Source organism: Molothrus ater, chromosome 6 (genome assembly GCF_012460135.2).
Source record: "Molothrus ater isolate BHLD 08-10-18 breed brown headed cowbird chromosome 6, BPBGC_Mater_1.1, whole genome shotgun sequence".
Taxonomy (NCBI): domain Eukaryota; kingdom Metazoa; phylum Chordata; class Aves; order Passeriformes; family Icteridae; genus Molothrus; species Molothrus ater.
The window spans coordinates 30,640,511-30,654,942 of NC_050483.2; the positions used below are offsets into that span (position 1 = coordinate 30,640,511).

At 39.6% G+C, this 14,432-nt stretch overlaps 2 protein-coding genes across 4 annotated transcripts in view; both read left to right on the forward strand.

The window, feature by feature from the left end:
* GPR176 (G protein-coupled receptor 176) overlaps positions 1-9,902 on the forward strand; it is a 36,832-nt gene extending 26,930 nt beyond the window's left edge. For 2 of the 3 annotated variants that reach the window (XM_054515254.1, XM_036384586.2), the window contains 2 exons: positions 5,752-6,004; positions 6,968-9,902. In XM_054515254.1, coding sequence (XP_054371229.1) covers positions 5,752-6,004; positions 6,968-8,075 — 1,361 coding nt within the window. In that variant the 3' untranslated portion in view covers positions 8,076-9,902. Of the gene's footprint in view, positions 1-3,888; positions 3,954-5,751; positions 6,005-6,967 lie in introns of all 3 variants that reach the window. The other variant, XM_054515255.1, reaches the window with a different exon arrangement.
* Positions 9,903-13,340: 3,438 nt separating this feature from the next.
* FSIP1 (fibrous sheath interacting protein 1) overlaps positions 13,341-14,432 on the forward strand; it is a 66,222-nt gene continuing 65,130 nt past the window's right edge. Inside the window, exons 1-2 of the mRNA XM_054515313.1 lie at positions 13,341-13,416; positions 14,291-14,414. Coding sequence (XP_054371288.1) covers positions 14,322-14,414 — 93 coding nt within the window. The 5' untranslated portion in view covers positions 13,341-13,416; positions 14,291-14,321. The remainder of the gene's footprint in view (positions 13,417-14,290; positions 14,415-14,432) is intronic.

Sequence of the window (14,432 nt, forward strand, 5' to 3'; positions counted from 1 at the left end):
CCTTCCAGCCTCAACCATTCTGTAATTCTGTGATAAATTTACACATTTCTTCAAGCTGTGTAAGCCAAAATGTATCCTGATAGACCCATATACTTTCTGGAAATGAATAGGTAAGTATACATATTAATAAGAAGAGTGTTTGATAGCTACCTATCACGAATGCCAAAAATGTTTCCAATTAACCACTTTTTTGGAGTGTGGTTTGTCAGAGAAAGGTCTGTGAAAAACAAAATACTCAAAATACTTTGAAAAACTCAAAATACTCAAAATACTTCCTCAAAATACTTTGAAAAACAATAATAAATAGTATTGGAGAGTTGGGAATTTAGTCACTCTGGTGTTTCAACACCAGAATTTTTCCCATTCATCATGTTCACAGAAACTGTGACTTTTTCAGTTAGTTTTTAATGAATGATTTTAATGGCTAAAGCCTTGTTGCTAACCTTTTTTGTGGCTTCCTGATTTGTTTTTCATAAAGAGGGCTGCCAGCTCCTTCCCTGTGACAATGCAGGGAGCGTGGGTGGGGTACACAGAGGCTCTCTTCTAGGAAGGATGGCTGGATTCCTGGAACCCTGCTCTGGAGGGAAGTGAGCAAGCCGAGGATGTCAGGTTGTGAGGAGGAGGATTATGCTGGAGAGTGGACTATGTTTTGATTCAGTTGTGTGCTGATTAAAGTTAACAAAAATGTAAGATGGATGTCATACCCAGCTAATGGATTGAGTTCCATGAATTAGTCGACAAAGAGCAGTATTCATTTATTTATTTTTTAAACTGTATGGCAAATGCATTTCTTCAAATAACTGCCTCTGGTTTCTATGGTGATCTTACTTCTGCTTGTTAAAGGTATTTTTATGACTCTTTCACATTATTTGAAGTAGTGCTAAAAGCTAGTACTTCAGGACTATCTCAGCTGTTGATGCCTGCATCTGGCATAAATTCAAGGAGTACAAATTGGAAGAGGGGCAAAAGTAATTTTTGCTGCTCTGAATCAGACTAATGTACTCTGATAAAATTTCATGGTCAGAAAATGTTACTGTTTGTAGATTCAGTGAACTTGAACCACAATAAAGGCTAGAAGGACTTTGGGGCGGCATGCTGTGGTGAACCACCCTATTTACTTTCTCAGTGTACTTCTGTGCAATTTAATGTACAATGTAGGTGCTTATCTGTGATGTTTCTCAATTAAAAAAAGAAGTAGGGAATGACTGGAAACCATCATCTTTTCAATCTCATACAGTAGAGTTAGTATGTAGTACATGGAGATTTATTGAATGTTGATAGTTGTCATAACTAATAACAGGATAAAATTAACTCTGACTTGGAAGGCTTTAAACATGTTTCTAATGTGAAAAGAGCTGCTCTCATGCAGTGATTACCTTTAATATTTCACATTTCTTTTTTACTTGGACAATTGGTCAAAGGCACAGATGAGCTACTTACAGGGAGCAGCTGAGGACACTTGGTGAGCTTGGAGGAGAGAAGGCAGAGGGGTGACCCCATTTCAGCCTGCACCTTCCTCAAGGGGGGCAACAGAATGGGAGGTGGTGATATCCTTTCTCTGGTGACCAGAAATGGGACATGAGGAAATGGAATCAAGCTGGAATCAATCAGGGGAAGCTCAGATGAGGCATTAGGAAGAGGTTCTTCACTGAGAGAGGGTGATTGGTCACTGGAACAGGCTCCCCAGAGAAGTGGTCACAGCACCAACCGTGTTCAGCGAGTCTCTGCGTGATGCTCTTAGTCAGAGGGTTTAGTTGTAGGTAGTCTTGAGGCAGTCAGTGAACCTCACTGGGCCCCTCCCAGCTATTCTATTCTAAGCTTGATTCTTCTGTCCTGCTCAGTCAGTCTGTGTACTGAGGAGGTTGTCAAATAATGTCAGGTGTCATAAGGGTTTTTTGTAGACATGGCTCTCTCTCTGAGAAGACCAAATATATGCTTTTCCTTTTTAAACTAAAACCACTTCATCTTTCTGCATTAGTGGTGGAACCTGGCAATATGGGATATGCTTTGTGACATGTGATTGTTTATCTCGTGTTCCTGACAGTATTGACTTATAGAAAATTGCAAGATGCTGCATTTTCCAGCTGTTTGTTCACTCCCATTTTTCTTGGATGCTTCTCAGCTAACCAGTAAAAACCCCATGGGAAGTTTGGATCCAAGATTATGTTGCTCTAGATCAGTTATCCAGCAGAAACCCTTCAAAAACTAACCTATGGTAGAAAATGACAGCTTTGCCCACTCTGAGGACGTGCAACACTCCAGTACACTCGTAACTTAAGGAGAATAAATTTTTCCCAGGTCCATCAGTGAATGACTAATACATGGAGAGTGGAAAAGAGCCTCTAGACATTGTGGAGAGATTCAGAGCACAATTGGTATTCAGAGCACAATTGTTTATTGAATTGCCTTGTTGCCTGGAGCAATGTTGTCCTCTTCCATGGAAAGAAGTTGCTGGGGAAAACTGAGGAACAATGAAATGGGAAATGTTTGCAGTTTTGTTCCAAACTTCTTATATTTCATGCCACACAAAGTTTCTGGTGTAATTCTTCCTCTGCTTTGGGATGTATGAAGGGAAATACTTGATTTGAGGGCATCAGCACAAAGATCTACCAGTCTACACTAAGGCTGATCTGTTCATTGCAGCAGGTTATTAATAGATAAATCATAGTTGCAAATGAAAAAATGTTTCCCTGAGGGATATTCCCTGACTAATTTTCCAGTGTCCCAAGTGGACACTTCTGTCTGCTTATCCTTTTTTGCCTTTCAGGCTCTGATTTTATTTTATCTGCTTAAAGAGTTCCTCCTCGTCTTTGAACCAATACATTTTTACACTTCATTTTTCCCATTTAGGATCAGTCAGAACAGAGCTAATTTCATTTCCTTGTGACTCTCTGATGTATAAATGACAATTTGACATAATTTGCAGAAGTAATTCAACAGCTCATAATACGGAGTCTTACATGAAGCTCCTCTGCAGGACCCTGAAGAGAAGCTTAGTAGTTCTCTTGAGGCTTCTGAAGTATTAATGAAAACATTTCTGAATTCTTTTAGTTTTCCATTCTTCATTTATATTAATTCCAACGAAGGTGAAACTTGCTTGGGAATTAATGTTATAAAATCTATGCAATTGAAACTAGATGAAAGATCTAAATTCATTTTAAACAAACAAGCAAAAACACAAAAAAAGCCTGTTTTCTCCCCTCTCCAGGGCATTGTAAAAATATATTATTACTGTTAGAAGTACTTTCTAATAGCTGGAGAGTTGGAGATATTTTTGAAAGCAAGTGGTTTGATTGACTGAGTATCTCCTAGCAACTTAGATAGCTTTAAATACAACTGATTGAATACTGTCTGAGGAATACATTGTTGAGCCCAAAGCACCTGCCAAAACCAGGTGATGATTTCTTTCTTCAAAATACATCAGGTAGTAGAGATGTAACTCAATATTTTGTCAGTATCAAAAGGAATTTGGATAAGACACATGACACAATATATAGAAAATTGAATCCCAAATGATATTCAGGTACTGCAGACTGAAATAGGAGGTGTGTGAGGTAGATTTTAAAGTTCATATTGCATGCTTCAGTTGAAACAGTGCTATTTTATCAAGAAGCAGAAGTAGACTTTTTGCTAGTTCTTGGAACTTGCCACTTGTTGTACACGTTGGCCATGTGAACAAGAATATGGTCTTGCTGGTATTTTACATGGACAGCCATTGGAATACTCTACTTGCCACATAAAAGCTTGGGGGTTTTTATTGATTGGAGGAGAAATCAAGACAAAGAATGGTAAGGTCAACAGAGAGAAGTTTTGGGGGACTGCAGCTGCTTTTTCATATCTCAATCAGCAGCTTAAGATGCTGTTTTCTCTCATTATGTCTATTTGTAGGTAACCTACAAAAACGCTAACAAATCTGCCACATAAATCAATTACACTTCAACTCAAAAGAACTGGTAAGTGTCAACAATACAGAGTATCCACAATGTGGCTGTTGATATGGTCTGCAGTAAGAACAGTTTAACTTGGAGGTGGGAAGCTAAACTCTGCACGCTGTCCAGCTGCAGAGAATAAATGGAGTTGTCTTGTCGAGCAGTATTTGTATGCTGGTAGCTATGCTTTGATCTAGTGGTACTGCACAGTACAGCTTTGGGAGAAACAAAATAAAGGAGAAAGAGAATGTCTGTGAAGTCAGGGCTGGAAAGCTGGGACCAGGTTACATGATGATGTTACATGAGTGTGCCCCACTCACTCAGCTGTGCTAGCAGAGATCCTTGCCTCCATAGAGCAGAGGGCTGAAGCACTTGATCTAGGCAGGCTGAAGTAGTTGGGTTGTTAAGCCTGGAGAAGAAAAGGCTCCAGGGAGACCTCACTGCAGCCTTCCAGTACTTCAAGGGGGCTACAAGAGAGCTGTCTGGAAAGGGATTTTTTACAAGGGCACGTAGTGATAGGACATGGGGAAATGACTTTAAGCTGAAAGAGGGCAGGTTTAGATTAGATATTAGCAAGAAATTCTTTACTGTGAGGGTGGTAAGGTACTGGAACAGGTTCCCCACAGACATTGTGGAGGTCCCATCCCTGGACAAGGCCAGGTTAAATAGGACTTTGAGCAACCTGGTCTAGTGGAAGTTGTCCCTGCCCATGGCAGGGGGATTGGAAAAAGACGAACTTTCAGGTCCCTTCCAACCCAAACTATTCTATGATCTTTCTAAAGACAGATTTTTAAAGGAGAGAGAAAATCCTTTGAGTTTTATGGTATCTGATATGCATTAGAAGGGGCCCATGCTGTAAGAACAGATCACTTAATTTACTTTTGTGCTGTTGCTGTGTAAGATAGAATCAGGGAAATTTGTGGAGAACCTCTGATATTTCTTTGTGAGATTTGGATGGAATGCATTGATAAGGGAAAAATACTGTCATGGCTAATCCTGCTTTTTTTTCCCTGAACTTCTGCTTCACTGCTGTCCACCCACCCTATTTGAAACAAATGTGTAGAGCTTGAATATCTGAATCAGCAGGTTGTATTCTGTCTGTACTTCTGTGAAGTTATGTGCAGCAAGTCGTTTTTTTTTTTTCTGTTCTGCTTGTCCTATTTGTTTTGTTGTTATGTACATAGAGAATGTCTTGGGGGAGTGGGGGGAAGGTAGATTTCTTCTGGATGTGGCTTTACACAGGCCTGTCTGTGCCATTGAAGTGGTCAATGAAAAGAAAAGCAAGCTGTTGTAATCTACTTACAAACAGATTAAAGATACATACTTATATTTATATTTTAATTGTATCTGTATTTACTTAGTGTAAATTTGTAATATGTAAATTTTTAATAGTGTAAATTTTTATATTTAAAAAAGAATTCTGTACTATTTATTAAAATATGAACACTTTAGCCAGTTTCTGTATTTGAATACTCAGGAATATAGGAATCAACATAAGTATCTAAAAATATGGTTTAGATAGTTTTCTTAGGCATTTGCCTCTGAAATGCCCTAATCCATTCATTACCAGAAGCTGGGAGGGGATAGCTGGGGTGTAATATGTTTTCAGCCTTCTGATTCATGAAGCCACTAGCCCTTACAGACTTTCTAATTTGAGCAGCATCATGATCCAAATCGGTGATACCTGCAAACTCCAAACAATGATTTCCATTTGTAGTACTAGGTGAAATTCAAATCTGTTGAGATTATTATTACTGGGGCCTGGAGTTGGTTGTTTGTTTGTCTGTTTTCCTTTTTTTATGCCTCCTGTCTCTACTCACAGGTAACATCATGGTGCTGTGGTCCACGTGCAGAACATCGCTGCTGAAATCGGTAACAAACCGCTTCATTAAGAATTTGGCCTGCTCGGGGATCTGTGCCAGCCTAGTCTGTGTGCCTTTTGACATTGCCCTTAGTGCCAGTCCACACTGCTGCTGGTGGATCTATACGATGCTCTTCTGCAGGATTGCCAAGTTTCTGCACAAAGTCTTCTGCTCGGTGACCATCCTTAGTTTTCCAGCCATTGCTCTTGACAGGTAATGGGGAAAATTTGCCATGATCCTGGATTTTTCTTTCTTCTTTCTCCCTTTGTCTTGGTAAATGTAATTTACTGTATGTAATGCACACCAATGTTGCAACTGCAACAGCATATCAGTTGAAAACTTGTGATCTGCCTCACAAAAAGCACAAACTCCTACTGCTTATATTGATAAGTGTGAAAAGTTAGGTCTGTCATGAAAACTCTGTGAGCTTAAAAGTCCACAGCAGTACTCCAGTAGTAAGCAAACAATCAATGTCTGAAATTTGAAGTGCATGTCAGAGATGCACTTTTTTTTTTAAATGCACACAGAATGTTCAGTGTTCAGCAATGCTTTTGCTCAGGGCTTGCCAACCACAGCTTGTGCAAATGAAAACGTCATTGTACTTCCAATAGATGTAATGTAATTGCATGTAATTTGATAACATGTACACAAATTACATGTTAATACATGTAATGTAATAACACATAATTTGTGACCAACAGCTTTTTCCAAATATTCAGAAAAAATATGTTATAAAGCAACTTCTAAAACTATGAGTCTGGCCTTTGAATGTGACACATGCCTCCATAATGTCTTTTGAAATTTTGAGGGTGTGCAACGTACTGTCTAGTTTACAAGTGAGTTAATGCTGAAATTTTCGAAATAATATTCATATGCATCAGCCAAAGTGATGTATTGAAAGAAATTTTCACCACCAAAAATGTGATCTTGACATTTAAACAGTCATAGTCAGTTTTTTTTTCTACAGACAGACCTGTAAAGGCAGACCTTTGGGGGTTTTTCTTGGTGGGTGGTTTTGTTGTTTTTTTTTTTTTTTCCTTTTCCCTTTCATAAACAGGTAGTCAGTTTGCAACCCAGTTAGGAATTTGGACCACCATTATGCTCAGGTGGCGGAGAGGTTTCTCATAAGCAGTATGGCCATGAAAATAATTATGATTTTTTTTTTTTGTTTGACAGATACTACTCTGTTTTATATCCTCTGGAAAGAAAAATATCTGATGCAAAATCCCGAGACCTGGTTATCTATATCTGGGCCCATGCAATAGTGGCCAGCATTCCAGTATTTGCTGTGACCAATGTGTCTGATATTTATGCCATGTCCACTTGCTCTGAATCTTGGAGCTACTCCCTTGGCCACCTGATATATGTCATCATCTATAATATCACCACTGTGATTGTGCCAGTGGCTGTGGTATTTCTCTTTATGATTCTCATTCGCAGAGCGTTGAGTGCCAGCCAGAAGAAAAAAGTCATCATAGCTGCATTAAGGACCCCTCAGAATACAGTTTCTATCCCATATGCCTCCCAGCGAGAAGCTGAGCTCCACCTCATGCTGCTTTCTATGGTTATGATATTTATCCTCTGCAGTGTCCCCTACGTGACTCTGGTGATTTACCGCACCATACTCAATATTTCAGATATTTCAGTCTTCTTGCTCCTCACTGCTATTTGGTTGCCCAAGGTCTCTTTGCTGGCCAACCCTTTGTTATTTTTAACTGTTAACAGATCGGTACGGAAGTGCTTAGTGGGGACAATAGTGCAGCTGCACCGAAGGTTCAGCAGGAGAAACATTGTCAGCTCGGGTGGTATTGCAGATGATAATCTGGAGCCCAGTGTCCATTCAGGAAGCCAGCTTCTGGAGATGTTTCATATTGGGCAACAACAAATCTTCAAGCCAATGGAAGATGAGGAGAATGAGACCAAATCCATTGGCTCTGGTGACTTTCAAAGGAAAGAAATTCCTAGCACCAGTTTGGAGCTCAGACAGACTTTGGTTCACAGGTTTGTACCACAGATGATTTCAGACTCTGAAGCTCAGGTGGCCCCAGCTGTGCCCACAGAAGCTGATGCAGTAAATGACAAGTATTCCATGCAGTTTGGTTTTGGACCCTTTGAGCTGCCTCCACAGTGGCTCTCAGAAAACCGGAACAATAAGAAGCGACTCCTGCCTCCTTTGGGGAATACCCCTGAAGAGCTAATCCAGACAAAACAGCCTAAGTGTAAAGCAGAAAGAAAAGTCAGCAGAAACAATAAAGTCAGTATTTTTCCCAAAGTGGATTCTTAGTAAGAGCAGGAGCTTTAAGTGACAGAGGAATGTCAATTTCTATTACATTTTTGATCCCATGGATCTTTATTATGTTGAAATTTATTACAGCCTGATTTTTTTTTGCCAAATATAAGTTAAATGAACAAACAAAAGAAAAACATATATATACAAGTGTTCCTTATTAATATGAAATACTTAATGAAAATAATATATCAAATATATATGGAAATTTGTAGTTTGATCTCTGAAATCCCTACAATGATACCTTGTTATTAACTTTCAAAAGTACATATGAATTTGGGAACTATTTTAATGGCTGAATTATGGAAATGCAGCAGTTGGTTTTCTGGGAAATGTTATGTTGTATTAAAATGGACTGGGCATCAAAGTAACTTTACAGGAAATGCTGTAGAGAGCAGAAGACATGCATGGTAAGTCCTACTCTCCCACAAATAGACACAGCAAGATTCTGCACATTTCATGAATGAAGTAGGATGGACTATTAAGGGCATTTGTTTTCTGTTACACACATTTATTTGATCAGTGTTAAAACTTGATGGATTTTTTTGCACAAATTAGTTACCAAGCATCTGCTGTACATCTAAAATATTTTAAAACCTAACCACTGTTTTTTGGCTTAAAACATCCACAAAGCCAAGAATACCCAAATCATCATGCATGTTAAACCTGAGAAAGACCTCTTTATAAAAAAGATCCCACATAGATTCTTGTAGATTTAAGTAAAAACTGGATTGGAGACCATGCAGGACAAATTCTGACTCCAGTAAACAAATATGTATGTGCTAAGAATCCTGTGATAAAGGGCATATACAAATGTCCTGAAAGTGTAATGTGTGTATCAAGTAACTAAGGGATAAGCCTTGAAATAAACTTAGCTGATGGTGCACTCTGCTGTTTTCTTATGGGAAAGCAAGCAAATGAAAGAAATGGGTGTGAAATACTAGTGGCCTTTCTCTGAGTGTGACATCTCAGTTTCTGAATCTGTCTCACTGTCACACAGAGAGAGAGACTCACCAAGAGGGATTCTGAGTGTTTCAGTGACAGTGGAACTGTTGGGTGAAGAAGCTGGCGACAGACCTAAAAAGGCAAAGGTTTATTAATGCTGTTGCTCAATATTGCCAGAAGTAGAGAAGTTTTCCTTCTATCTGCACAGATACAGATACCAACCCTCCTGCTCCACTCATCTTGCAGAGCAGACCATACAGTGTATGAACACAAGACTTTCAAATCTGGTGCCCAGTTCCTGAGTGAGTGAGTCATGCCAGTCCTGCGATCAGCTCGGCAGCCTTTCTGTGAGAGTTCAGGCATTGTGCTGCAGCTTGCCTGTCTGCATATTGTCTCATTTATACTAAACGTGAACTTTAAACTCTATCTGTCTGTTAGGTGACCTAAAACTATTGCAACCCTGACATTTTAGTTCTTGTTTCAAGCAGTCTTTCATTTGCACTCACTGTTGTCTCTGTGGGTAGTTTCTGAAAAGCACAATCTCGTAACACCTGTTTGCTCCTTGTGGTTTTCCTGTACTTCAGCCCTTTGCTGCATGCTGAACCTTTATCTGTGATTTCTGTCTGTTTGTGAAAGTAGTTTTCTTTAAAGCATACTTTAAAAGGACAAGGTGAAGATTCTTGACAAGTTCAAAGAAACTTACTAAATCCAACCAGTTAATCTTAAAAGTAAGAAGAAATTCTGCTAAAGCAGAATGTACCTTTTCTTCCTTCAATGTGATTGAAGGAAGTCACCAGCTTCTGATGGCTCCAAGGTTGTGGATTTCTACAAGTCATTAAAAGCAAATGTTTTAATAAAAATGTATTTAAAGTGTATAAATTGCTGTGTAAAATATGTTTTTCTCCATTTCCTCTTTGGTTTCAGTGCATTTCATTTCTTGCTAATTCAAGAGCTTATCAGTTTGGGAGAGAGGAACAGTCTTCAGGGGGTCCAAATGGGTGCCTTTCTTAAATACAGAGATGAAAAGACAGACATAGCTTGCCTGAAATCAGACAGATGAAAGATTCCAGAAAAAAACTGGTCCTTCTGTGGCAGAGGTGGAGAATTACTACAGCATGCATTTTTTAAAGTGCCAATAAAAAGTAATTTGATGGAGTGTGTTTTTCTAAAATTAGTGAAAGAACAGATGCCATAGAGAAAATCTTGAAAACCTAAACGTCAAAGTAGGAGTTGTAGTTTCCTTGCGAATTTTGGCTAAGTTTAACATTTATGTCTCGCTTACATGTAGGCACTGCTCAAAATCTCTGTGATTTCTGAATGTGGATAAATGTTTACTCAGATCTGAACTCCTTTGAAGAAAGCAAACTTATTTTTGTCCTTTTCAACTCTCATGTTGAATGAAGCACCAATGATAAAATTAAAGAGTTAAATTGTATATAATTTCATTTTATATCTGGAAAGGAAAGGGTTTATGATGGGTTTTTACTGTTGAGACAAAAATATTTCTTTCTTTCAAAAAGAATACCTGTAAACACTTGATTGTACTTTTTTTAGCAGATTATATCCAAAGACACTGAAATCCTTCCCCAATAAATTATCTACAGTGGTTTTTCATACCTCAAGAATTACCTGAGAATGTTCTTAGTTCATCTTTTAGCAATTCATCCATGTGGAAAATATCCACAAAAGCACATATTTCTATAGAAAAAACCCCAACCTGTGTAAAAACCAACCTGTTTAATCTCTGTAAAATTCACAGACCAGCCTCTATGTAGAATTGCCATCAGAAAATTCAGAAAATTCTTTATGCAAGATGGAATATTTGACTTGTTTCATTTTAAACTCCTTTTAAGACAGTAGTAGCTTTGAGTCATTACTGCTGTTGCTTGGATTGTTGTTTAAATTATTCACCTGGTCAAAATATTTTCCACTGTCCAATTTGAAAAAAAAATCAAGTCTTGTTATAACATCACATTAAAGTTACACAGAAGTGAGTTAAGGGGATTTTTTGAGTCTTTTTTACATAATCACTTTTTCCTTTGCAAGACAGGAGTCTGATTATTGCCCTAACCTTTAGAGGAATTAACACAGTGAATATTAGCTGTGGTTGTCCTAACCTGAGTACTGGAACTGTTACAGTCTGCCTTAGAAATATTGCTTATGGTAAATAAAAGATACTTCAGGTGAGTACAGAGAAAGATATAAAAAATAATCAAATGTAAATAACTAATGACTATTAAAAAATCTTGATTTTTTTTTCTCCAACATCTTTGAGACAATGAAATTAAAGTGTTTTGGCTACCTATTTGTTTATTAAAAGGTCTTTCAGAATAGGAGTATGAAGGTAAGCAATAGTAATTGGGAACAAGTTCCCTGTATGTCCTCTGTTGTTTGTATCTCTTTTTGATTGGATCAGGAAGAAAAGGATAAATAAATTCTGTTACTATGACAACTGTGTTCTGAGTATCAAGACAGCTTGTCTAAGTGTGATTTCATCATGTTATAACATATTTTTTAGGATGAAAAGCACATCTTGGAGTGTTTTTCCTCCTGTCCACTTTCTAGACAAAAAGAGTATTTTCCATTCCAACTTAAAAAAAAAAAAAATTGTTATACTTCAAGGAACTATGTAGTTTATCTTGGAACAAAATTGACCTGTTCCTGGAAAAGCGAAAAAAGAAAGTTGATCCTTGATTCTGCTTTTCTAGTTCAAGCTTCAGCACATCTGACACCTATAAGAATATTTGAGATGATGTAATATTTAATGTTATTAATAAAGTTCAGTCCATATTGGAGAGGAAGACTCTTATGACCTGATTTACAGGATTTGAGATGAGCTCTATGAACATCTTCATCTCTGGGTCTCCCAGGATACATAGCAGATGATAAGATCAACTGTGGTTTGAGATATCCCTCCTCAGCCATTATTACCCAGTCTCAGGTATGACAGCCTCATCGGAAACCTTCCCTGGTTCTACAAACAGCAGCAAGAAGCCCATTCCTGCACCAATTTCAAAGGAGTTTTATGTCCATTTGTAAGCAGATCCAGAGCCAGATGGTCTCCTCTCAAAGGCTCTTGTGAGGTTGTAGTCAGTCTGTAATAGGAAAGTTGATAACAAGACAAACTCTGCCAGCTGTTCAGCATATGCATTATACTGTAGGAAAACAATAAATATTGGGGCAGTTACCCTAGCTGCTAGCCATACCTCATTATGCATAGTGAATGTAATTCCTAATACCCCCATATTTTAATTTAGCCAGTTTGGAACAATACTGTCCATTCTACTGTTTTCTCATTGTCATTACTGGCCCATGTAAACTTGCACATGTAAACATGCATTCTTCTATTTTTTAATTTTTTTTTGCTTCAGATCATGATCTGCACCATCTGGAAAGCACAGGTTCCAAACACCACTATGGTATTGCTTTAGCAATCAGAAGACGTTAAAATTTTAATGTACCAGAGCTCAGCATGCTTAGGGAGGAGGCAAAACCACACAGGGTGCCCTAGTGCATTTTCTGTTTGTCTTCAGTTCTTAACTGGGAACCACATGGCATTGTGACTACCCTAAATACCAGGAAAAATGGTTCTCTTAGTGGCACATGTGACAGTAAAATGCAATATACTGTAAGCATCAACCAAAGCTCTACTGCAGACCTCAATAAATAACACCACTAGCTAAGTAAGATTTATTTCAGCACAAAAATTTGTCAATCAAAACCTTCATTTAAACCAGATGCACTTTGTTTCTTCAGAGGAAACCGTTTCTTGTGAATTTTGACTGCCAATGAAAACCTGACTTTAACACACATGGGTGTCAAAGGAAGCAGTAGGAGCCTGGAGTTGTCTCTGCCGCTTTTTAAGTTAATCGGACCATGGGAATTAATCCTCACATTTTGTTTAAACGCAGGAAAGATAAAAAGGGATGGGAATAGGAAAGCAATCGCGCTCCCCTTATTAATAATGAATTCCTTTTTAACAGCGAGTGTTCACGTAAAAACAGTGACAACAGTAACAATTTGAAGTTTTACCGGGTTTATTGAAAAGCGATTCAACTATCCTTGTGTGCGAGCATCACACAATGAGTGCAGAAGCCCAGCCTTGGCAGAGAGAGAGCACCAATAATTCCCAGCACGGGCACTGCTCGGACCAGGACGGGGAGGGCAGAGCTGCAGCAGGGCACAGGGGGAGCTCGGTCACCTCCGGATCCCCGCGAACGGAGCGGGAGCGGAGCGGGAACAGAGGGGAACCGGAGCGGGACCGGAGCGGGACCGGAGCGGGACCAGCCGCGCCAGCCACGGGCCCGCTGCAGGACAGCCGCAGCTATCGCGGGACTTCGCGGCCTGGGCGTCACGGCAACGGCGGCGGCGCCCGCGCTGCTGCCCTCCCGCGGTGAGGACGGGGCTCCTGCCTCGCTGCCTTCCTGCTTGCCTGCCTCGCTGCCTTCCTCTCTGCCTCCCTGCCTTCCTGCTTGCCTGCCTCCCTGCCTTCCTCTCTGCCTCCCTGCCTTCCTCTCTGCCTCCCTGCCTTCCTCTCTGCCTCGCTGCCTTCCTGCTTGCCTGCCTCCCTGCCTGCCTCTCTGCTTTCTTTCCTTTCCTTCCTCCCTCCCGTCAGCCTCGCTGCCTTCCTCTCTGCTTTCCTGCCTCCCTGCCTCTCTCCCTCCCTCCCTGCCTCCCTACCTTCCCCTCTACTTTCTTTCTTTCCTCCCTCCCTGCCTGCCTGCTTTCCTCCCTCCCTCCCTGCCTCCTTGCCTCCCTGCCTGCCTCCTTCTCTCCCTGCCTGCCTCCTTCTCTCCCTTCCTCCCTCCTTCTCTCCCTGCCTCCCTTATACTGAAATAAAGACTTGTATTCATTTGAGCCCTCTGAGAATTTCCAGCACGTGTCATGATGCGCTGAGATGTCGAATTCCTGTGAATTCACACAGTTTTGTTGTTTCAGAGAAACGTGTGTGTCTGTAGTTTAAACTACAGCCATGATAATTCCTCTGTTGTGAGATTATTTGTAAGATGTATGCTATTCAAAGGATAATAAGCACGTTTGAATACTTCTATTGGCTTGATATAAATATATATTTGTATGTATATTAATAAGAAAAGCACATACTTGAGTGGCAAGCCAGTCTGAACTGGAAAAACCTTGCAATATGGAGTTGCTAGAAAACATTTGAAACTTACATGTATATCTGAAATATTGCAGGGCTTCTAGTGCTTTATTATGAAACTGTTCATTTGAAAGGTTGTTTTTGCTGGATTTTCCCCCAATTTTAGGTAACAGTGGATATTACAAGTAGGAGCTTGGATGAAATTTCAAGGCCTACATCTAGCTCGACCTAATTGTAGATCTTTAAATACATCTATGGAGTTAACAACGCCAGAACCATGTTTGCAAGAGGTAATTTTTCTCTCCTTC